The sequence below is a fragment of the Syngnathoides biaculeatus genome, chromosome 8, assembly GCF_019802595.1.
Source record: "Syngnathoides biaculeatus isolate LvHL_M chromosome 8, ASM1980259v1, whole genome shotgun sequence".
Taxonomy (NCBI): Eukaryota; Metazoa; Chordata; class Actinopteri; order Syngnathiformes; family Syngnathidae; genus Syngnathoides; species Syngnathoides biaculeatus.
In genome coordinates, this window is record NC_084647.1 from 32,165,126 (window position 1) to 32,189,564 (window position 24,439).

Sequence of the window (24,439 nt, forward strand, 5' to 3'; positions counted from 1 at the left end):
GGAACTGGTAACACTGCTCCTACACTTTTGGATGGAAGTGTACTGGATATATTACATTACAGGTTTAACAAAAGGAAGGATATTTGACAAATATAGTAGTTGTCATGATGCATATTGAGTTATCTTTATTGTTTGTACCTTAAAGGAGAACTTTGTAAAAAAAAAAAAAAATGGGAATGGGAGCACACATTAAAAGTTAGTAGATGAGGGTTCAGTGTTTCTTTTAATGCCAGAGTTATCCACAGATTTCACCATGAAACATCTCTAAATTGGAAAAGTATTATCGAAATTCCTCTCTCGCTCAGACATTCCAATGACCCCGGCTGGAAAACTGACAGCCAATCAGCGTTTGCCATGTCTGTAGTGCTTCCTGTTCTGACCCAACCATTGCTCATGGATACGTTTCACCGAACAGAGAACGTCCACTATCTGGCATTTTGTGGCTGACTTTTTGTGAAAAATAATTACAAACAAATGGAATAAAAATAACAATGTACAATGTTCAAGCCTATGTGTTTGAGCGAGAATACACACAGGTGGAACTTGACGTGTTGGAGAGTGGGCGTGACACTGACGAAGGAGCACAACAAACAAAACATGGACCTCGGAGATCTTACAGACAGGCTTGTTTCGAAAGATTAGTATTCGTTTTCTTTTTGTGACCTAATGCCAATTGTGGCGGAATGCCAGTGCTGTGAGTTTGAAAAGGTCGAACAAAAAATGGTCAGCTTTACCCCATGGAAAGTTAAAGAACAATAGATTTGGGTGCATTTTCTCAGTTTTGTTGCAATTTGATGCACAACACGTGGGCATCTTGGCCTAGCTGGAACGAATGGTCTGTAATGCTAAGCACCGGTAATGTCATGATGTTTCTTCCAGCTCTGGCTGGGAAAGCCGGCACATATCCAGATAATGCGTATATTTAAAAAAAATGTTCTTTATTTTCAATGGGTTTTTTTTTCAGTTAATGTCCAAAATATATGTAATAATATTACTTCAGATTGGAGGGTTTATTCTACATATGAATTTTGGACAAAATCCTTCTATTACTCAGAACTGGTGTGACTTATTTATTACCTTGTCATGATATAGGGGAATATTTAATAATTATGAACAAACACACACACAAACAGTTTGTTTCCTTGATATGTTGCATTATTCTGTATACAGCGGTGTATTTGTTGTATTTCACATCATTTGGAAATAAAAAAAAAGTACTAATGAAGCACCATCGGGAGAAAAGCCAGCAAAACAATATGAGAAATACTGTATGACAACAACACAAATTAATCATTGAAAAAAAACATTTGTTAACGTCACTTAGGAGTGGTAGAGACAGACAGACTGCGTGGGAAAAATGCCTGAGTGACGGTGGTAAGTGATAAAATTTAATAAGAGGTGAAACACCAAAGCCTATTTATTAATACTGATGATCATAGCAAGAAAAACACCTTTGTCAGACACACGCAAACACACAACCACACAAAGTACTGCTTGGTGTTTGATAACACTTTCATCAGCCCAAAGCTTTGATCCCTCACACGCGATTTCGACTACACTCAGATGGCTCATAGACCACTCTCATGAATTCTTTATGATAGAAATCTGAATGTTGCAGACATTTTCAAGCACTGCAGATGAATCAGAGTTGACGGAGGAGCATAAAATGGTGAAGGGTGAGAAAACTACTGAGGTGAAAAAACGTGTGACACTTCCATGGCAAATGTGTGCCTGGCTTTCTTGGCTCCGTCAGAATATTTGCCATGTGCTTTGTTCATTCCAAATTCATTTCCTTCCCAGAGGTCTCAGTGGCTGGCTATAAAAGCTTTATTCCAGAAATGTGAGATCACATTGTGGCCCAATTTTCACTGTGTTGTGGTACTGCTAATTGTTGATGGTTTTTTTTACGCGAATAATGTACGATTTATTTGGATTCTTGAAAAATTTACTCTACTCATATGACAGGAGCCAGAGAGAAATGATGAAAAAAAGGCTGCTGTTTTGTTTACAATCATTTCAGATATGGACAATGCCAGTGTTAGTGTGTGTGTGGGTTTGCGCTCTCACTGTCTCACGATCCAGATGCTTGTTGACCTTGACGATCCCGCTGAGTGGGTCAACGAAGAACTGGTTGTCTCGGTCCCCGTTCACAATGGAGTAGAGGATGGCCCCATTCAGCTGACTGTCCATATCCTCCGCAACCAGCTGCAAAAAACACAGACACACATACAGAAACACCCATGAACACATAAACAATACAAATAGCTTCTTTTAATTCAAGTGTCAGGTTTCTGGGATTTGCACCTTTTGGTTTTCACCATTTCTCAAATTACTACTCGGGATCAGGACAGGATTATCCCATGATTAAAGTCATTCAGTTCTTCAGTTGGTAAAACCTTTATTAATAACAGTTATACGTGTTCAGTTCCTTCATATCATACTTTCTATTTCTATTTCAAAAAATACCACTTCAAAATGGTATTATTATTATTACATTTTTATGATGTGTTGTTGTTAACAACAGAGTGATAAGCTTAAACACTACTTTCATTCACTGTTTTCAAAAAGCAGAACAGAATATAGAATAACAGAATGTACTGTATTGGCCTTTTTATTACTGTCATTATTTCTTCTTTATTTTGTATTTAATTACAAAAATGATTATGCATACATGTGTTTATATGTACAAATGCAACAGCAAGTGTGAGTGCTTGCACGTGTATGCATGTACTCAATGCATATATGCATATAGGACCTTTGTTTTATTCCAGTTGTTTTGTTTCCTATGTACAGCACTTTGTGCTGCACTTTCTATGCTCGGAAAATGCTTTATTAATAAAGTTTCGATTTACTGATGGATTGCTACATTGATAACACGATCCAGCACGGTTCAAAAATTAACGACTAACAAGGAGCAGCAAAAATAAATGGAAAAGCCAACCCATCCTGAAGTGGATGTGAAATATAGTATATTAACAAAATGTGTTGCTTCGCTCACTCTCTGCAATTTACTATCATTACACTGGTCAACAACCAATTTACTGTCTCAGTCAATTCAAAAAACATCTGAAAACAAGTTATGAAAAAAATGGGACCGAGTGGTCATAATTGCATTTTGAGCGCGGTGAATCATGTTCTCTCGGTTTGAAAGGTCACCAATGACTTATCAAAAGATCTAACCTGTACAACAGACTCTCCGATGGTGGCATCCTCTGACACAACAGTGGTATAGAGGTCACGGCTGAACATGGGGGCGTTGTCGTTGACATCTGTCACATTGATATTCACTGTAGTAATGGCACACAGTGGAGGCGTACCCCCATCTTGTGCCTCCAAAGTTAAGAAGAAGTCCTTGCATGTTTCATAGTCCAGTGACCGGGCAACTATAATGGCACCTAGAGGGAAGTGAACGCATAAAGATTAAAACCTGTGAATATAATGTAGAATAACACATAAAAGAAAATAAAAAAAATCAATGAAGACCATGGTCTTAAGTGTGGCGTAATCGAATTAACAACAAAATATCTGTCATACTCACCAGAAACGGAATGGATTGTGAATTTTCCATGTTCATTTCCTGATCGTATACTGTAGCTAATCTCAGCGTTGGTCCCAATATCCTTACTAGCAGCATACACTGTGAGAATCTTGGTGCCCACTGCCACATCCTCTGGGATGGTCACCAACTGATCTCGATGCTCAAACACTGGTGGGTTGTCATTTATATCCAGTACAGTGATTGTAACATTGGCCAATGAAGAGAGGGGTACAGGGAAACCCTGATCTGATGCACGGACAGTTATCTGATAAAATGGCTGAAACTCTCTGTCAAGGATGCGTTCAAGCACCACGATCCCTGTTGACTTGTCAATGGAGAATGACCCAGCAGCAGAATTTGTTAAAGAGTAGACGACCACACGTCCTGGACCAGCTGTGGAGATAAAATAAGTAGCTTGGTCATTTTCCAATTAGAAAGAAAAGACGTTTGACCAAAAAGAAGTTTGGAAAATGACCAACATCAATTTAGTGATAGACAAAATTTCAGGAGGAATGAGGATTAATTATTAAAATTTGTAAAATAATTTTTGCATTGACCATATTCATTTTCTGTTCTGAAAATGACTAACAATTTAGTGTTTGATTAATTCAATGGCAAATGATGCTTCTTCCATTGTAGAACAATATGTATAAGTACGCGAATGTAATGAGGAAAGGCATAAAAATGTCATACATACAGTATGTAATATTGAGTTCATTTGTATCTTTAAATGGATATTAAATATACAAATTAAAAACATCACCTTCATCAGGATCTATGGCTTGGATACGAGTGAGAAGGGCTTTTGTGGCAGTGTCTTCATATACACTAGCTGTATAGTGTGGCAGGCTAAAGATTGGTGGGTTGTCATTCACATCTGTCACTTCCACCCACACCTCAGCACGGCACCACCGCCCACCACCATCAGTTGCTAAGGCAACCAGCCGGTAGTTGGGTGTCACCTCTCGGTCCAGAGCTACAGATGACTTGATCTCACCTGGTTCATGAAGTTATTAACAGCATGTGAACAGATTAAAGGAAACACCGTTATGATGTTTTATGTCGAGGTGTGCACTACGAGAGTAACCTGACCAAACCAGAATAAGGTTCCCGCAGAAGTGAAATCAGCCACAAGTCCAATTTTTTTAAGACCAGGTTAAATAATCTCTTCTTTCTACAAAGCCTATGATTGAGCATTGTATTGCATTTACACTTTTAAATTATTTTTACTACAGTACTATGAAATGCGCAGTATACAGTAAGTTAATGTGCTTTGCTTTAGATGTTGATCCATTTTACACACTACTGATCGAGGTAGTGCCATTTATAATGGCAACCTGTGCGAGACCCTTGTATGCTGCACCTCCACATTCATCTTTTCCCTCATCATCATTAATGTATGTACTGTAGAAGGGGGGCATAGCTAATAATGGAATAATCTGTCCTGTGTAAACAAATTCAAACAGGACTATATTGTTTTGTCTCAAACTTTATTTTGTATTACCCAATGTTAGCTAGTAATGCGACTCCCCCGCCCCCCAAATGTTTTGAATTTACTTTTGTATACATCAATACATACAGAATTTTATACTGTAGTAAATGTTAAAAAAAAAGGTACAGTATTTCCATTCATACCACTGTCTGGGTCTATAATGAAGTCATGGGATCCTAGGCCATGCAAAGAGTACTGGATCCAAGCGCTGATGCCCACATCTTTATCAGTAGCACCGACTTTGAGCAGCACACTATTCACTGGGATATTCTCTGGAATAGCTGCAGTATAGAGTGCCTGTGAACATATATTCACAAACACACCCAAACACACAGCCCTTGGATTAAATAATTTATGAAGCTTTGACACCAGCTTGCTACATTCTGTATGAATTAATTTATAGTCTGATACATCCAAATCCAGTGCATCCAAACAATGAAGACAGTGGCCAACAAGAAGCGTATTCGTCACCTGGTCACAGATGGGTTTGTTATCATTGGCATCTGTCACTGTGACCTCCACGGTTGCTTGGGAAACAAATAGTCCATCACTTGCAGTGACATTAATTATGTAGAGGTTGCATTGCTCCCTGTCCAGCAGCCCCTTCACATACATTTTCCATTCACCCTGAACTAGACCCAGCGCAAACACACCACGATAGTTCCCACCTGTAAAACAAACACAGGGAAACAAATATGGTGTTTGAGTAGTGTCAAAACTTGTTCTTTTGATCTGACTATCCATCCATCCATTTTCCATAACGCTTATCCTCAAGAGGGTTGCAGGCCTTATCGGACTATAAAAGCAAATATTCTGAACACTACTTAATGCTACTTTACTAGTTATTATTAAAACTGTGAACTTATTCTTCCTTTCCTTTCAATTTATCCTGTCAGAGGTTGCCACAGCGCGTCATCTTTTTCCATGTAAGCCTATCTCCTGCATGTTCATGTCTCACACCAACTGCCCTCATGTCTTCACAACATTCATCCACTTTCTCTTTGGTCTAACTCTCACTCTTTACCCTTTGCCACCTCTACCTTTTCAAAACGTTCCATCTCTAAGTATTCCTTTCGCCTCTCAGTCCTCTCAGTGTCCCACTTCTTCTTTGCCAATCTCTTTCAATGTATGAGTTGCTGTATTTTGGGGTTCCACCACAAAGTCTTCTTCTCCCCTTTCCTACCAGAAGACACCCCAAGTACTTTCCTGCCTGTCTCTCTGATCACCTTGGCTGTACTAGTCCAGTTTTCCAGGAGCACCTCCTGTCCAACAAGATCCTGTCTCACCTCTTTCCGAAAGGCTGCACAACATTCTTCTTTTTTCAACTTTCACCACATGGTTCTCTGCTCTACATTTGTCATCTTAAGGTTCATCCCCACCTCCAGAGTCATCTTACACGCCACCATCCCATACTGTCGAGTGACACCCTTCCCTACCAATACCTTACAGTCAGTAACCTCCTTCAGATTACATCGTCTGCACAAAATATAATCCACCTGCGTGTTTCTCCGCCCACTTTTTTAGGTTACCCTATGTCCCTGCCTCTTCTGGAAAAAAGTGTCCATTTCAATCTTTTTTGAAAAGTAAACCACCCTCTGTCCCTCAAAGTTCCTTTCCTGGATGCTATACTTCACCGTCACGTCTTCATCGCCCGTTTCCTTCACCAACATGCCCATGACAATCTGCACCAATAAGAACCTTCCGTGTGTTTGGGATGCTCAGAACTACTTCATCTAATTCTTTCCAGAACTTCTCTTTAACTCTAGGTCACACCTTACCTGTGGGGGATAGCTGCAAATCACACTATACACAACACCCTCAGATGCAAGTTTCAGGCTCAACACTGGATCTGATATTCTTTTCACCTCCAAGACATTTTTAGCCAACTCTTCCTTTCGAATAACCCCTACTACATTTCTCTTCACGTCTACTCCATGGTAAAATAATTTAATACCTGCCCCTAAACTTCTAGCCTTACTACCTTTCTGTTACGGGCATACGACATGGGGCTGGACCCAAATGCAAGACTCCGAGGCAAGGAAATGATGTTGAGGGTGGATTTATTTCAGGCAAACCAGTGGCGTGACCGGTTAGTTTTGCCATGAACATACGACATGGAGCTGGACCCAAATGCAGGTTTCCGAGGCAAGGACATGATGTTGAGGGTGGTTTTATTCCAGGCAGAGGTCATACACAGATAACCACTCCAAAAAAGGGAGAGGTACAAAAACACGTAGCAACAGAGAAGGTCCAAAAACGTGAAAACGAGGACGGATTACTACAAGGAAAACAACAAGAATTGACTTAGCTGTGGTGGTACAGAAATGCTGGTCGTGACAACGAGGGGAAAACACAACAAGAGGCTTGTATACTCACGCAGACTAATGCAGTCTCAAGCACAACGAACTGGCCAATGAGAGTGACAAACTTAAGGCTTATACGCGCAGTGGCTTGGCCATGCCCCTGACACCTTTCCACCGGCTCTCTTGAATGCACAATATATCATTTCTTCGAATTATCATATCAAAAAACTCCTGGACTTTTCCTGACACAGTCGCAACATTCAAAGTCCCTACATTCAGTTCTAGGCTCTGTGCATTCCTCTTCTTCTGCCGAATAATCCGCTTTCATCCTCTTCTTTGTCTTCAACATACACTAGCTGAATTTCCAGCAATGCACTGCTGGTTCATGTTGTTGTTAATGGTGTTGTTAACCCCGGCCACAACCAATCCGGTATGGTAGTCTTTCGATGAATGCTCATATTTGTTTGGCAAAATTTTAGGCCAGATGCCCTTCCTGACGCAACCCTTTGCATTCATCCAGGCTTGCCAGCCTATAGATTGCACTGTCTTGTGTCCCCATAGAACTGCTTTATTTTTAAAACTGTGGACAAACATTATTTTTAGGTATGGGAATTATCTAGTACGTTTATGTTATAACATAATAAACTGTTAATTTAAATAAAGATTACTTAGAATGAAACATACAGAAAGAGTTAAAACCTTATCATTCAAAGAGCTTGCTATTTCTGCAACAATAAATGCCAAAGCCCACGACAATAATAACTGTAAGAGCATACTGTAGACCAGGGGTGCTCAATGCATCCATCGATCACGAGGCAGTCTTGGTTGATTGCGGGACAGCGTGCCAAAAAAAAAAACAAAAAAATACAACCAAACAAAAAAACGTCAGCCAATGTTCCCTTTAAACTGCACGCATGTGCAATTGTGCACCGCTAATGCAGTCTCTTCGCAGATATTCTGCGTTACGTGCAAAAAAAATGCAATGCAAATTGAAAGTATAACATACAGCTATTCAGTTTGTGGCATTTTGCAATGTAATTCAATGAGTGAGGGATGACTTGTTGTTACATCCAATGGCACAATTGAGCCCTCCGTAGAAATTGCGTCATCCGCGTCGCTGACCAATCAGAGGTCAGAGATCTGCATAAACCACGCCCCTTTTTGGACCCGCTGTTCCCTCAGACAACGTTGCATGGTCCAGTATAGCTTTTGTTAGCGTTTTATCGCGTATTTGAGTTCTTTAACAATAGATATGGTTAAAAGGTGTAGTCACGGACTTTATAATAGTGACGACAGGTATCCTGAAAGGCTAGATCAAACTTTGTGGAAGACCGCATCATCAACTGAATCCATCTAAAATCAACCGGAACAGAAGACCGAGTACGAAAAATGTCTACGATGGATCAAACTTTGTGGAAGACCGCATGATCAACTGAATCCATCAACCGGAACAGATATGTTTGCACGAAGGTATGCCCTATATTTGATTTTCAATACATGTCTCATATAAATGAATTAGCAGTTCTTCGCTTGCATAACATAGCTATGTGTGAATGATTGACACACTTGATCTGTGTTGAGCGATATTTTGCGATGATCTGACTGTACAAATGTGTCTCTGTTCGGCGCTCCCGAGCTAAGCTAAACCGGACTTTGTTTGCACGAAGGTATGCCCTATATTTGTTTTTCAATACATGTCTCATATAAATGAATTAGCAGTTCTTCGCTTGCATAACATAGCTACGTGTGAATGATTGACACACTTGATCTGTGTTGAGCGATACTTAGCGATGATCTGACTGCACAAACGTGTCTCTTTGTTGGCGGTGAGCTAAGCTAAACCGGACTAGCAGTCCTAAAAGCCTTCGATGTGCACCGAGACACCAAGACTGAAGGAAGGATGTTTGAGGACACTAAAGTAGTGATTGTCGTACTCGGTCAGGACTTACGTAGGTTCGGCACTAATTCAAGAATAATTATTGAGGGGAGCGCGTGACGTTACACAAAGAAAACGAGAGAAACAACTCGTAAATCAAGCCTCGCCTTCTTTTCCTTCATACGGCGGTTCACAAACGGCTATACAGATACACATACAGATTCTGCACACAAGTGTGATAGGTTACATGAAAATAGGAAACTGTCAATGACGAATTCGTCTTTGGGTTATAATATATTATATTATGTGGCTTCTCGGTCTCCCTCTGAGTCCGGAAAGATCTCGCACTAATATCAATGGTTTCTCCGTCGATATGCATGTAAATACCATTGTAATACCCCTCGCTGAAATACTTGAAGCCCTGCTGTCTGCTTTTCAACGATATTTCATTATTCGCTAAGAATGCGAGTGAGAAATCAGCTGGTAAATCGGACAGTTTCGCTCTAGTCTTTTCTTCCTGCGCTGCCATTTTTGCTAATTGTTTGTCTGAGGTTAGCAAACGTGGGGTGACGTAACTTCAGGAGGCGTGGTTAAGTGCCCTGTACGGAGGGGTCAATTCACATACGTACTGTTAAGAATGTAAAGAGGAAGCCACTCGTTTCTTTAGACAGCACACGGAACTTTCTGTAACAACGACTACTGCTCTGCCACATTATCTTTTTCCTAGTTTAATTTACATACGCCTCCCCACATCCGCTCTTAAAGATGTACACTCGTAATTACTAATGTTCCAGTACTTACGCAGGCCATCAATGTGTTTTATCATGACTGCTTTAGTTAGCAACACAATCTGGGCAACATAGAGCAAAGACGAGCTAGACATCCTTCTTATGTTTACTTTCGATATAAATGGAGAAAGTTAAAAAAGAAATGCTGTTGTTTTAGGATGCAATGACTGTCTGAGTATGTGAATAATCGAAGAAAAAGTGATTAAACTGGAGGAGATTTTCTCTTTTCTGAGTGGGAAAGGTCTGGTCTGAAGCCAAAGTAGAAAGTGCAGGATGAGATAGTGTGTAATATTAAAATTCCACCTTGGCACAGCCTGATCCAGGATGAAAGCACAGACTATACAGTGAACAAAAAGCTAATTCTGTATTTTAAATTTTACGCACTTGAGGTTTCGTTGTGAAAATTTGGTTGAATGAAAGAATGCAATAATGTATAATTCTTTTCCATAATCATTGTCCTTTCCAAACTCTTATCCTGCATGCACATTTAAGAAGCCTAAACTTAAAAAGGTCAACATTATAATAATATACAGTATTTTAAATACAAAAATAATATTAAAAAAAAACAGTTCTTACCAGTTATGTGATAGCTGACTTGTCGGTTAATGGCAGAACTGTCATCATCTCTTGTGTTCAGCACAGCAACCACTTCTCCTGGAGAAACACTTTCATTAACTACACCAATATATCGTTGCTCCAGGAACATTGGTGGATTGTCATTGATGTCTGATACTGCCACTGTGACAGTGGTGGTACTGGAAAGAGATAATGCTTCCCCCAGATCTGACGCAATCACTGTGAATGTGTATGATGGATTGGTCTCATGGTCCAGGTTCTTGCGGGTGGAAATCCAGCCTGCATTGGAGTCAATACTGAACATTTCGATTAATGCATTGGAATCACGCTCTGAATGGATGAAGGACCCAAGACTGTATGTTACTTGTCCATTGGCAGCTGAGTCTGCGTCGTGTGCTTGGACTTGAATAATTCTGGTTCCAATTGGCATTCCTTCCAAAACAGTGGCTTCATAGGAGATGGAATCAAAGGAGGGTTTATTGTCATTTAGGTCTAGTACTTTAACATCGACATCAACAAAAGTTACAGAATCCAGCTTGGCCTGTTGCACAGTGGCCATAACTTTGAAGTGGTATCCTTTGATAAACTCATGGTCCAAAAGCTTCTCAATCTTGATGATACCTGTATCTTTTTCAATCACAAACACCTCATCTTTGTTGTTTTCTCTATTTTCGCCATTAATCAGGGAAAATGTAGCTGTCAGGGTTCCATATCCTGGAGGATTGTTAAGGCGGACCATACCAATACCATGGCCAATTAGCATGTCCTCTGGTACGCTAAATAGGTATGGATGTTGACTAAATGAGAGAATGATGGAATCTGGAGAAAGAACATGAATGTAGACTGAGACTAGGGAGTGGCGGACAGGATTGCCACAATCCACTGCTTTTACAAAAAAAGATAACACAGAGTTCCTCAAATGGCTGAAGCTTCCTCTTGTCACCACCCAGCCATTTTCTGAATCAATCTCCAAAATGTCTCCCACAGGGGTGTGTGCTTCACTATAGAGTGAATATGTAACCCTGGCATTGGCACCATCATCAGGATCACTGGCTTGAATCTGTGTCACTAAAAAACCATGAGCCACATCGGATTTGACAGAAGCTCTGTATTCAATGGCACTGAAATGGGGTGCATTATCATTGTCATCCAAAAGTGTAATTTGCACTGTACAGTAAGAAGCCCGTCCACCTGAGTCTTGGGCAAGCACAGTCAATACTATGTCTTCATTTGCAGAGTCCTCACGATCAAGACTTTCCACTGTGGTGATTTGGCCACTTGCATCAATGCTGAATTGGTTTTTGCCAACATCATTGACAAAGGAATAAGCAATACAACCAAAAACACCTGGGTCTGCATCTGCTGCTTTTACCTTTAATTAAAAAAAAACCAAAAAAACAATCACAATAAAATAACAGAAACATTTAATTAACTAAATGAAGAACTATATGTATTCTTACCTGTATAACTTTGGTTCCTGCAGCAGCATTTTCTCTCAGCTCTGCTTCATATACATTCTGTCCAAAGATTGGACTGTACAGGTTGGCTCCTAGCACTTTAACATGAACTTGTGCAGTGTTGGTGAAGACACCATCTGACACTGAAACATTCAGGCTGTAAACAGGTTCCATCCTGTTTTTATTATGGCTGGACAAAGTGATAATTCCCGTCTTTTTTTCCATGAAAAAGTTCATCCTTTCATTTCCAGACAAAATACTATACTCCAGCTTGCCGAAATCAGAGTTGTCTTCATCTGAGCCTTGGATGCATGTTACAAATTGCCCCTTTGGTGCAAGTTCATTCACATGTGCTTCATAAAGAAGCTGGTTAAAAACTGGAGCATTGTCATTTGTGTCATTTACCAGAAGTGTGACAGACACATAACTACTTAAAGGTGGAAAGCCATTATCAGTAGCTCTAACGATGAAGTCATACTTCTGAACTTGTTCATAGTCCAGAATACGAGCAGTCAGAATCAATCCACTGCTACTGTCAATGTGAAAATAGTCTGTGTTGTTGTGTGAATTTGATAAGATTTGGTATAGAACAATATTATTCTTCTCAGAGTCTTTGTCAGTGGCAATTATCTGAAGAGCAGGAGTCCCAATCACGGCTGTTTCTGATAAAACTACAGAGTAGGACATTTTCTGGAAGATGGGGGCATTGTCATTAACATCTTGAACTGCCACATTCACATCAACCTCAGCACGGGCACCAGTTAAATAGTCTGTTGCTCTAATAGTCAGATGATAATATGATACTATTTCATAGTCCAACAAATGGATGACACTTATGACTCCAGTGTCAAAACCAATGTCAAACTGAAGAGCAGGATCTCCATCAACAATTGTGTAAAAGATTCTTTGACCTTCAGGGCTAGTTGCGTTTATACCAAGGATAGGTGTGTGCACTGGGACATCCTCATTAACAGAAACCAAATAAAAAGATTTGTCAAAGACAGGCATGGCTTTGTTGACAACTGTAATAGGAAATTCAATTGTCGAGGAGAGTGGCGGATAACCACCATCTCTGGCATATATCACCATGAGGTATTCCATATTAGACAAGTCAGACTCAAAGGCCCTCTTGAGCTTAACACTTCCTGTCTGTCGATTGATTTCAAAATGACCATAATCATCCTTGAGATAGTAAGACACCTCTCCATTAATTCCTTTATCTCCATCAACTGCCATGACCTTGAAAATGTGTGATCCTGGCTCTGCTTCTACTTGAACAGCTGCATAATAAGGAAGACCAACAAAGATGGGGGCATTGTCATTGATATCCTCTACCTGGACTTTCATCATAACTCTGGCTACATGAAAGCGGTCATGCTCCCTTTTTGCCTCAACAACCAGTTCATAGAATTCTTGTTCTTCACGGTCAAAGGGTAAACCTGTTGTTTGAATCACCCCTGAAGTTGGACGGATTTTAAAGCAGTTACCAGGGTTCAGCAATGTGTATTTCAGTGGTTCATTAAGACGGTTTCCCACAGCATTGACAACACCCACCTTGGTGATATTCGGTACATTCTCTTGAATTGAGGAAGTGTAAAGATTATTGGTGAAGCTTAGACCAGAATCCAGAGCTTCTCGTACAAGTATGGTTACAATAGCTGTGGTGGAAAATTGCCCATCTGAGACTCTGACACTAAAGCGGAAACGTTCTTTGGAAAAGTTATTGTTTTTCACAGTTATTATACCATTCGAAGGTTTGATTGAAAAATGTTCCAGGGTGCCATCTGTGAAAGAGTAGGTGAGTCCTGTCGTCTGTTTGTCTGGGTCTGTGGCTGACACCTGCAGTGCTTCCACTCCAACATAGGTGGGGAGAAGAACAACTGTTTCATAGGCATTCTGGGTGAAACAAGGCGGTGAATCATTTGTGTCTATTACTTGTACCGTGACCTCGGTTGGGCTGTCTGCTGTCAACTGCGTTTTGCCATTATCCCTGACTTGAACATGGAAGTGGAAGATCGAAGATGTCTCGTGGTCTAGATTTGCAATGGTCCTGATAGAGCCAGTACCTGAGTCAACTGTGAAAAACAATTTTGCTGTGTCCTCGACAATCTGATATATGAGCAGAGCATTCTGGTTGTGATCCGCATCAGTGGCCGTGATTACAAGTGGGGAATTTTCTGTGTTTAAAACTAGACTGTTGACTGGTGCAGCTTCACTGATCCTGCCATTATAGTGAAGTTGCTTGAAAACTGGTGGGTTATCATTTTCATCCAGAACTTGTATTAAAAGAGTTGCATTGGAGGCCAATCCAGCCATGTTTGTAGCCTGTATTGTGAGAGTAAAAGATGCTCGATTCTCATAATCTAGAGACTTTTGAGTTGTAATAACACCACTATACTGATTTATCTGAAAGACTCGATCTGCATTGCCTTGTTTGATATCATATGTGAGGGTAGACTGACTGACTGCACTGACTGTGGTGACAGAGGTCCCAACCACTGCATTTTCTGTGATGTCAGCTTGGTACTCAGGTTGAGGGAACTTTGGGCCTATATTGTTCGAGAGGGTGATTGCAATACGAACTATAGTGGTGGTGGACAAAGAGGGGGACCCATTGTCTGTGACTCTGATAGTTAGTATGTAGTGACTTATACTTGACAAGTCAAGGTCATGTGCAACAGTGATGATTCCCAAAACTGGCTCAATATGAAATGAATTTCCAATGTTCCCTGTTGGAAAGAAAAAATATATATACATACTGTATAACGATAATAATTTCTAAGTGCATTAAAAGTATTTAGCTGAACCAACCTGATTCAATAGAGTAGTGAAGCTCTCCATTCTTCCCTTTGTCTTTGTCCAAGGCAGTCACCTGTACAACAGCTGATCCCACTGCTGCTGACTCAAAGACTGAACCCTCATACAATGCACTAGTGAATATCGGTACATGGTCATTTACATCTTCCACTTTGACCAGCACACGAGCCAAGTTCTTCCGGTATGGGAATTCTTGGTCTTTTACCTGTGGAGGGAGGAACAGATTGTCAAATGATATCAACAATTGAAGGGAAATTGGAGGAGTGTTTGTATTATTTGGATATTCGTGAGGACTACATAACATATGAGCATGTAAAAACTGCAATCTCCCATTCTGATGTTGTGATTTGTGTATTTAATGCAATACTTTATAGCACAACTATTGCACAAGATTTTAATTCTAATTTTACTCTCCATGTTTTAATCCGTTTTCTGTACATAATATCCCATTCAGGGTTGTGTGGAGCTGGAGTCTATCCTAGCTAACTTGGGAGAAAAGGTAAACTATGTCCTGGACTAGTCATCTATCTGTCCCAGATCACAAAGAATGACAGACAACCATTCATGCTCACATTCACACCATGACTGAGTGTGAACTGAAACCACACTGCCTGGAGCTAGTCAGGCAAATGTCTTGTAGCAATTACAATGGTTATTGGTCATATGTGATTCACAGAAAATTAACATATTTCCAAATGACAGCAAGTAAGTACTATATACATTGAAGAGTTTGATGTTGTCATTATTATCACTGTGCCTTTGCAGGGCAACCAGAAGTTACCACACTATCTCCTCCTAAACATAAAAATAAAAGCTAAAAATTATTGGCCTCTCCTGGGAGTTAATAACTTAAAAAATATATATATCTGCAAGTACAGTGTGAGCTCACTGTTTCTGCATACTTTCCTCATGTAAACCTGAAGATTAATTTGTGATAAACATTTGGGAATTGACAGCACATTATTTCAGACCTCTTGTAGCGCGTGTGGAAGATGTGCAGGTACATTGAGGATTTGATGGATTAAATATATTACTGATATTAGGTAACCTTAAATACTGATGAGGATTATGTGTCCCTTTGTAGGTCAAATGTAAACATCTGACAATGGCATTCAACAGGTGGACACTGCCACAACTAGATCATGAGTTTGTTAATCGCCACCTGAAGATCTCTTACCATAACAGTAAGGATGTGCTGTGCACAAGCCTCATGGTCCAAACTCTGTGTTGTGTAGATTGAGCCCATGGTAGGGTGGATGCGGAACAGACGCATACTGTTTGGATCTATTGTACTCTGCAAGGAGTAACTTAGCCGATGATACTCATCTCTGTCCAATGCTAGCACCTGAACAACCTCAGTGTCAGGAGGTGTGTCCTCGAAAATTGTGACATCATAGAACGGCTGGGAGAAGATGGGAGCATTGTCATTGTTGTCAGTGACAGTGATGTGAACCTTGACCATGGAAAGAAAAGAAAGAGAGAACAATGTTGAGTGGTTGTATTCTTACATGCATCTGAAAGTACATTCATTGATACTTTGCCTCCACCACTCCCTTTTTTTTTTTTTACTTTTAGTCAATCCTGATCTATACAATAAATGTCTGCCTTAGACACGGTGATAAATACATTGAATGGCTAGAATGTTCAAGAAACAAAACACACATTTATTCATGAAAAGACGTATTAGTCCCTTAGTTCAGCAATGTTGAGTTCAAAGCTGATGGGAAATGTCCAAATATCGATTCAATTAAAATTAAATAAAATATCCTCCTGTAAACTGTCACCTTATCAGGACGGAGGGGGTTGTGTGTCCCAATGATTCTAGGAGGTAAATTTTCAGGGACATAAAGGCCCTGCTAGGGTAACCCATGACAAAGAGGCTCTAGGATAGGTACCAGAAAAAGACTCCTGTGATGAAAACTATAAGTCAATTGAGGTTTCCTTGCCTTGAGACGGGTCACGGGGGCCCCTTCTGGAGCCAGGCCTGGAGGTGGGGCTCGAAGGTGAGCACGCTGGTGGCTGGGCCTACATCTATGTGCACGGCTGGGTACAGCTCGAAAGAGTAACCTGGGTCCCCCTTCCCATGGGTTCACCACTTGTGGGAGGGGCCACAGGGGTTGAGAGCAGTGCGAGTTGGACGATGGCCGAAGCCGGGAACCTTGAGGTTCCGATTTCTGGCTAGAGACCCTGCCTCTAGGGATTGGGAACGTCACCTCTCTGACAGTGATGGAGTCGAGCTTGTGTGAGGTCGAGAAGTTCCGACTAGGTATAGTTGGACTCATCTCCACACATGGCTTGGGCTCTGGTACTCTTGAGAGGGATTGGACTCTTCCACTCTGGAGTTGCTCACGGTGAGAGGTGCAACGAAGATGTGGGTATGCTTACTGCCCCAGGGCTCTCCGCCTGTCCGTTAGGTTCACCCCAGTGGATGAGAGGGTAGCCCTCCCTCTGCCTTCGGTTGAGGGGAGGGGAACTAACTGTTGTCTGTGCCTCAAACAATGCATCAAAAAGCATTTGAGTACTCACCCTTTTTTGAGTGCTTAGAGGGGGTGCTGGAGAGCTCCATCATCCAGCTAGAGGACTTCAATAATCACGTAGGCAATGACAGTGAGACCTGGAAGAGTGTGATTGGGAGGAACGTCCCCCACCCCAATTAGAACCTGAGCAGTATTCTGTTATGGACTTCTATAGTTTTCATCGATTGTCCATAATAAACACAATTTTCAAGCATAAGGGTGTCTAGACATGCATTTGGCACCAGGACACCCTAAGTCGCAGTCCGATGAGGGTTAGGGGAAAGCGCTGTCAACTGACCACCACCTGGTGTTGAGTAGGCTCCGATGGTGGGGAAGATGCCTTCCAAAGTGGCGAGCCCAAATGTATTGAGTGTCTGTTGGGAGAGTCTTGCACAATCCCCTGTCAGAAGGGGTTTCCACTCCCACCTTCAACCATGTTGCGAGTGGACCATGTTTGGCGCCTTCATTGCTGAGGGGGCCGATTGAAGCTATGGGTGTAAGATGGCTAATGCCTGTTGTGATGGCAATCCCCGAACCTATTGGTGCACACCAATGGTTAGGGATGCCGTGGAGGTGACGGTGTCCTATCAGGCGTTTATGGTCTGTGGGACTCCTGAACCAGCTGATGCGTACCAGCTGGCCAAGGCAAATACAGCTCTCATGGCCACTGAAGCAAGAACTTGGAGATGGGAGGAGTTGGGTGAAGCCATGGAGAAAGACTTCTGAATGGCTTTGAGTAAATTCTAGTCCACCATCCAGCATTGCAGGAGAGGGAAGGTGTGCAACATCAACACTGTGTATAGCGGGGATGTGATGCTGCTCAGCACACCTCCCTATGTGGAAGCAGAGTCTGGATTCCCTGTGGTGGGCTCTCTTATCTCTGGAGTTAAGGTGACTGAGGAAGTTAAAAAGGTCCACAGTACCAAGGAGTCAATGAGATTTGCCCAGATGTCATTGGGCTGTCCTGGTTGACACGACTCTTAAACATCACTTCGACATTGGGTACAGTGCCTCTGAATTAGCAGACTGGTGTTGGGTTCCTCTTTTTTAAGAATGAGGACTGGATGGTATGTTCCAACTTCATGGGGATCACACTCCTCAGCCTCCCAGGTAAGGTCTATTCATGGGTGCTGGAGAGGAGGCTCCCTCTGGAAGTCGAATCTCAGATTCAGGAAGAGCAGTGTGGTTTTCATCCTTGCTGTGGAACAGAGGACTGGCTCTAAACCCTCTGCAGGGTCCTCAAGGGTGGATGGGAGTTCGCCCAACCACTTTACATGTGTTTTATGGACTTGGAGAAGGCGTTCAATCATGACCCTCTGTGGGGGGTACTTCAGGAGTATGGGGTACCAAACAGCCTGATATGGGCTGTTCGGTCCTGTACGACCAGTGTCATCCAGTGTGGCTTGGACTGTGCCAAGGTCTGTCTGGTTTGGTGGCCTCAGTATTGCATTTATGCTTTTTGGTTATGTTAGCTTCATCAACCCATGATCTCCAACCCTCACTGGAGCGGATTTCAGCTGAGTGTGGATGGGATAAGTATCAGCACCTTCAAATCTGAGACCATGGAATAGAAAAAAGGTGGGGTGCCTTCTCCAGGTCGGGGATCAGATCCTGCCCCAAGTGGAGGAGTACAAGTATCTTGGGGTCTTGTTTACGAGTGAAGGAAGAATGGGATCAGAGATCCACAGGCAGACCACTGCAGTGTCTGCAGTGATGTGGACTTTATGTCAGTCCATTGTAGTAAAGACGAAGCTAAAATGAAAGGGGAAGCTCTCAATTTAGTGGCAGATCTATGGTCCTACCTTCACCTAGGGTCATGAGCTGGGAGGCATGACCAAAAGAACAACATCCCAGATACAAGGTGGCATCTGATTTGGATGCTTCCCAGATGACTCCCTGGTAAGGTGTTCCCAGTGGGAGGAGACCCCGACGACAACCCAGGATATGATGGAGGGACTAGTAATATCGGCTGGCCTGAGAATGCTTCGGGATCTGTATGAAGTTGCTAGGGGGAGGAAAGTGTGACTATCCCTGCTAAAGCTACTGCCCCTGCGACTTGACCTCAGATAAGCGGTGGAAAATGGATGGATGTATAAAATCAAATATCATCATCATCAACTGTCATGTATTCACTTCCATCATGGTTTCCATTCCTGTCATCATAGTGCCCACGGTAACTGTCGATGACATTCGTTCCTGCTCCTGGAGGAGGAGCTGTGATACAAGTGAAGCACGTGTGGCGCTGCTATTTGTTATTATAAGCTAATATTTTTTACCATTAGCAAAGCAACAGTATGAATTTGCTAAAATAATGTTGATACCACACTAATGTTGTACCCTGGTACATCCAATTAGTAAAAATCTTTTTCTCTTTCTTTTTTGACCACATCCCACCACGTACATTATGTAATCTGTCTTGTGTCCCACATTTTAGGACACTGTGTCACCTCATCATTTCGTGATTTCTGGATTTTCGTACTTTTTTCTTTTCTGTTTTTTTTAACTGAAGAATTACAAATCTCTTGTGGTTGTCAATCTGAAATCACTCCAGCACTATCTCTCCAATGAGATGCGCGGGGATGCCGTTTTACCGCGCTACTATCTGAACTTAACATATTTCAATTTGGAGGAGACAGCATGTACACGCAATGAATGGGCTGGTCAATGGCGCAGTGCCCTCTGCTCAAAGCACTATTGTCTTACTGAATCATGCATTGCATTTTATCAAATACACGTACTAGTGAGCAAAACTATCAGTCAAATGTTTGGACTATTTTCATTAAGCATTGAGAGTACTAAAATTTTATTATTTCAGATATAGGAAGATGGGATGATGCTTATTCCATATGTTCTCTCTCTTCTAAGTCATTCGGAAATAATCTCTCAGTTCCTGTGATGACTGTGCTCATCCAAAATAATCTAACCAAAGTGAAATTGCTACAGCAGTATGACATGCAAGACAAGGAGAGCATCAACATGTATTTTGCACACATGCAGAAACTGGATCCTGAGATTTGTAAAGAAAACATAAGAAGAAGTAGAAGGAAGCAGACTGAAGAGCTGCCAGTTAGTCTAAATATAACCTTGCTGCAGCACTCAGTCTTTTCTAGCTGAACTGCTAAGGCGTTCCCTTACAACATGATATTGTGCTGAATGTCCGTACAAGAGACTCATACCATTTTACAGGTGTGTATTTGTGTGTAAATGATGAGTGCACAGGCAAAAGCATCTTCTCGTATAGATGAAATGCAAATTATAGATAACCAACAGCAATATTTATTTTGAATGTAATGTAATGGGGGCATGGTGAAGCAGGTGTAAAGCATTGGCCCTACAATTCTGAGGTCCAGGGTTCGATCCCGGCCCGAATGTATCGAGTTTGCATGTTCTCCCTGTGCCTGTGTGTGTTTTCTCCAGGCACTCTGGTTTCCTCGCACATCCCAAAAACATGCAACATTAATTGGACACTCTGAATTGGCCTGAAAATTGTGTGATTGTGAGTGCGGCTGTTTGTCTCGATGTGCCTTGCGATTTGCTGGCAACCAGTTCAGGGTCTACCCTGCCTCCTGGCTGTTGACAGCTGGGATAGGCTCCAGCACTCCCGCGACCCTTGTGAGGATAAGCAGCTAAGAGAATTGATGGATGGATGGATAATGTAATGGTGAAATGTAAAACAGATTTAATGTTGTAGCCATTTAAAGTACCAGTAAAGGGTCACACGGCATTAGGGCTGTCCTTACTAACCAATAAAGTAAATGTTGTCTTCCTTTGTAAATAAAAAAAATATAAATATACAAATGGACATAATGTGTCTTTAAAAGAAAAAAAAACAAAACAAAGCAAAAAAGAGCTGATATTAACTCATTAATTTGAGTGTCCAAAATAAATAAACTAAGACCATATATGAGTGGCTGAAGCTTTTAGTAAGCAAACATTACAACCATTTGGTGTCTCCAAGAAATTGTAACTAGTAACAAAGTGAGATGATTGAAACTGACTTAAATTAAAAGTTGACCCACATGCCTCTCACTCAAGTGAAATAGGACACATTATTCAAGTTATTATTCTACCACCGTAATGTGAATAACATAACACTCAATCAATATCAATAATCTAAAACTTTGTTCGGAAAAGATTATGTTGATGTAAATTCTCCTTTATGTTTTCCATGCTTTCAGTGTATCAGAAGTATATTCCATAACGTATGGGCAACTCCATCCATCCATCCATCCATCCATCCATCCATCAATCAATCCATCAACCCATTTATCCATTTTGTTTGCCGCTTATCCTCACGAGGGTTGGAAGAGTGCTGGAGCCTATCCCAGCTGTCATCGGGCAAGAGAAAGGGTACATCTTGAACTGGTTGCCAGCCAATTGCAGGGCACATGGAGACAGAAAACACTCATACTTACAATCATATCTAGGGGCAATTTAGAGTGTCTAATTATTGTTGGATGTTTTTGTGATGTGGGAGGAAACCGGAGTGCCCGATATACCCATGCAGGCACACAAGGAACGTACAAACTCCATGTAGGCACAGGGAGAACATGCAAACTCAAGACAGGTGGGATTGGGATTTGGACCCCGGTCCTCAGAACTGTGAGGCAAACGCTCTACACCTGCCCCACCATGCCACTTGTGGGCAACTCTTCATCCTAAAACATACCTCATCTTTTCAGTCTATCTCAAGTCAAACTATACCAAAAGCATTTGTGTTGTATGTGTCCTACCTGTGTGTATGCAATATTTATGCCATCTGTAGCCTGCACAGTAAGGTTGTAGAAGGAACGTTGCTCAGCATCCAAAGGCTTGGCAATGATGATGGTGCCCAATGCCTTCTCAACATCAAATACACTGTCTGTGTTACCACCTGGTAGATACGGAGAGTGGCAGGGGTCAATGTTAATAATGTCGACTTAGACTTAGTCCGAACACATTAACAACTCCCACAATGAACATATGAGCACACGGTCACACACAGATGCATATACACACACGGACACACACACACACCACACACACACACACACACACACACACACACACACACACACGCACTCTGGTTAACACGTTCAGAGAGATGTTTACTTTTCTGGTTGTCATTTGCAGCGGTTTGGAACTGCAATGAATCTCCTGAGTGGGATAAAATTTGAGTTACATTAGTTTGGTACATTAAAATATCAAATTTATCACATATTTTACACCAGTGCACATGACAATGCCAATGTTAAAAATAAAATAAAATAGCTTTCATGATGTAATGGTGATGATGATACGTCATGACTCCAACTTTGAAGCAGGTAGCAATTTTTTTTTTTGTGTATGTTCCATTGACTTATTTATGGGAAGAATTTGCAATGGACTATGACTATGTAATTTCTTACAACAAGATAAACATGCTAGAAACAAACAACAGCGCTTTTGAGAACAAATATTTTCAGTCAAATACCAATGTGTTGCGATATATCAAATAAGCAAAGATGTGCTTTTTGTTCAGCAGGAGGAAATGGGAGAGATGACACGAAGACAGAAAAAGAACATAAACATACTGTGATCACAGGAAGGTTCAAATTACTGTCTGCTGTCCAAACCAAGCATTCTCTTTTAGGCCTTGTGGAAGAAGGTTTGGCAAGAATCCTACTGAGCCCAGAGAGAACCTCCCATCTGCCAAAACCAAATTATATACAAAGAAACTCAGCCTCTGCCAACATTCAAAATTGGTTTCCACTGCCTGGAGGGTTTATGATCACTGTGTCTCCACAGAACATGACAATACCTCACCTCACCAAGCAGTGCTCAATTAAATGCAGTAAACAATTGGTGGAGGAGTACTTATTCATCATATTTATCACATTAGTGTGTACGATTTAGCACATTTATTCTCAAGGGATTGATCAGAAGTCGATAAAGTGAAGCTTTTCCTTACTGCACTGCTACAATGTATGCCGCTCTGTTTTATTATATAAATCTACTTGTTTTGCAGTGTTTTCGCTTCCAGCGCAGTATTTCACTTATATGCTAATGAGGATTAGCAAGTGTGCTCGTGAGATATAATTTAAAATAGACTGTAATGTATCAAAGGAAAGTTTAAACCACAACAACAACTTCCAATACCTCTAAAAGTTTGACAAACCTCTTGGAAACTAGCACCAAACAAGTTCTGGATGTTTGCTTGCACAAAGTCATTTACGATTGTTTGAACCCTGACAGTAGAAAAAAATTAATTTAAGTATGTCTTCTCTGACGTCGGTTCCCCCTTTTAGTACTATTCAATAAACAGTCGACATACTGCAGTGTACACCAGATGACTGTCATCTGGCCACTAAATTGCCGATGCACCGAAGATCTAAGTTTGTGCAGTGCAACACTAGCTTCTAATTGGATGAATAATTGTTTTTAAGTGACATAATATCACACAAGAACAATTTCTGGGTGTTCACAGCTAAACAATTGAAAAAATTCACCAAGAGAACAACGGGCCACTAATTCTAATCAGTGGTTTCACATATGTACAGGAAAATACAAAAGTGTCATTGTATGCTAACCTTACTTTACCATGGACGTTCTGTCTGTTTAAATCATTTCAAGTCAATCAATGCTCCTTAATGTGAATATACAGTTTGTCAAATGTTTAAAATGGTGAGACTCGAGACTCCAGCAATTACTATCTGGGAAACTCTATACTTTTAATGCAATGCTGTACCATACGGCAGATCAGATAGCAACCAATGAAAACAGCTTTCTGGTGAAATTGTTATTAAACCAACTAGTTGACTAAAAAATTACATAACCTGATGACATATTACTGTTATATTGTGGAAACTGAATTGCTTGCGATATGGCATGGCTCTTTCTTGTCCAAGCAAGCCTTCAAGGTTGTCAAACAGATTTTTGTCTTGGGCCACACTGTAATTATGGTTTCCCTCTACGACGTGTTCAGTGTTAAATGTTTTATTACCTCATCATATAATTACATAATAAATTGATAGATAAGTCATTTGGGAATCAATAGACATGAATAATAGTTCAACTATTGGTCAAGTTACTGTAAAAATGGTTTGGTAACCAAAGAA

The 24,439-nt window shown here is 41.1% G+C and overlaps 1 protein-coding gene across 4 annotated transcripts in view; it reads right to left on the reverse strand.

Moving 5' to 3' along the window:
- fat3a (FAT atypical cadherin 3a) overlaps window positions 1–24,439 on the reverse strand; it is a 171,979-nt gene that overhangs the window by 40,761 nt on the left and 106,779 nt on the right. For 3 of the 4 annotated variants that reach the window (XR_009796083.1, XM_061827449.1, XM_061827450.1), the window contains exons 7-17: window positions 22,097–22,236; window positions 16,025–16,300; window positions 14,842–15,052; window positions 12,034–14,759; window positions 10,574–11,945; window positions 5,502–5,698; window positions 5,174–5,327; window positions 4,302–4,535; window positions 3,539–3,931; window positions 3,181–3,395; window positions 2,068–2,205 (exon numbers count right to left, since the gene is read on the reverse strand). Coding sequence is in view for 3 of the 4 variants with exons in the window: in XM_061827449.1 (XP_061683433.1) it covers window positions 2,068–2,205; window positions 3,181–3,395; window positions 3,539–3,931; window positions 4,302–4,535; window positions 5,174–5,327; window positions 5,502–5,698; window positions 10,574–11,945; window positions 12,034–14,759; window positions 14,842–15,052; window positions 16,025–16,300; window positions 22,097–22,236 (6,056 nt within the window). In the remaining variant the exon portion in view is untranslated. The remainder of the gene's footprint in view (window positions 1–2,067; window positions 2,206–3,180; window positions 3,396–3,538; window positions 3,932–4,301; window positions 4,536–5,173; window positions 5,328–5,501; window positions 5,699–10,573; window positions 11,946–12,033; window positions 14,760–14,841; window positions 15,053–16,024; window positions 16,301–22,096; window positions 22,237–24,439) is intronic. The other variant, XM_061827451.1, reaches the window with a different exon arrangement.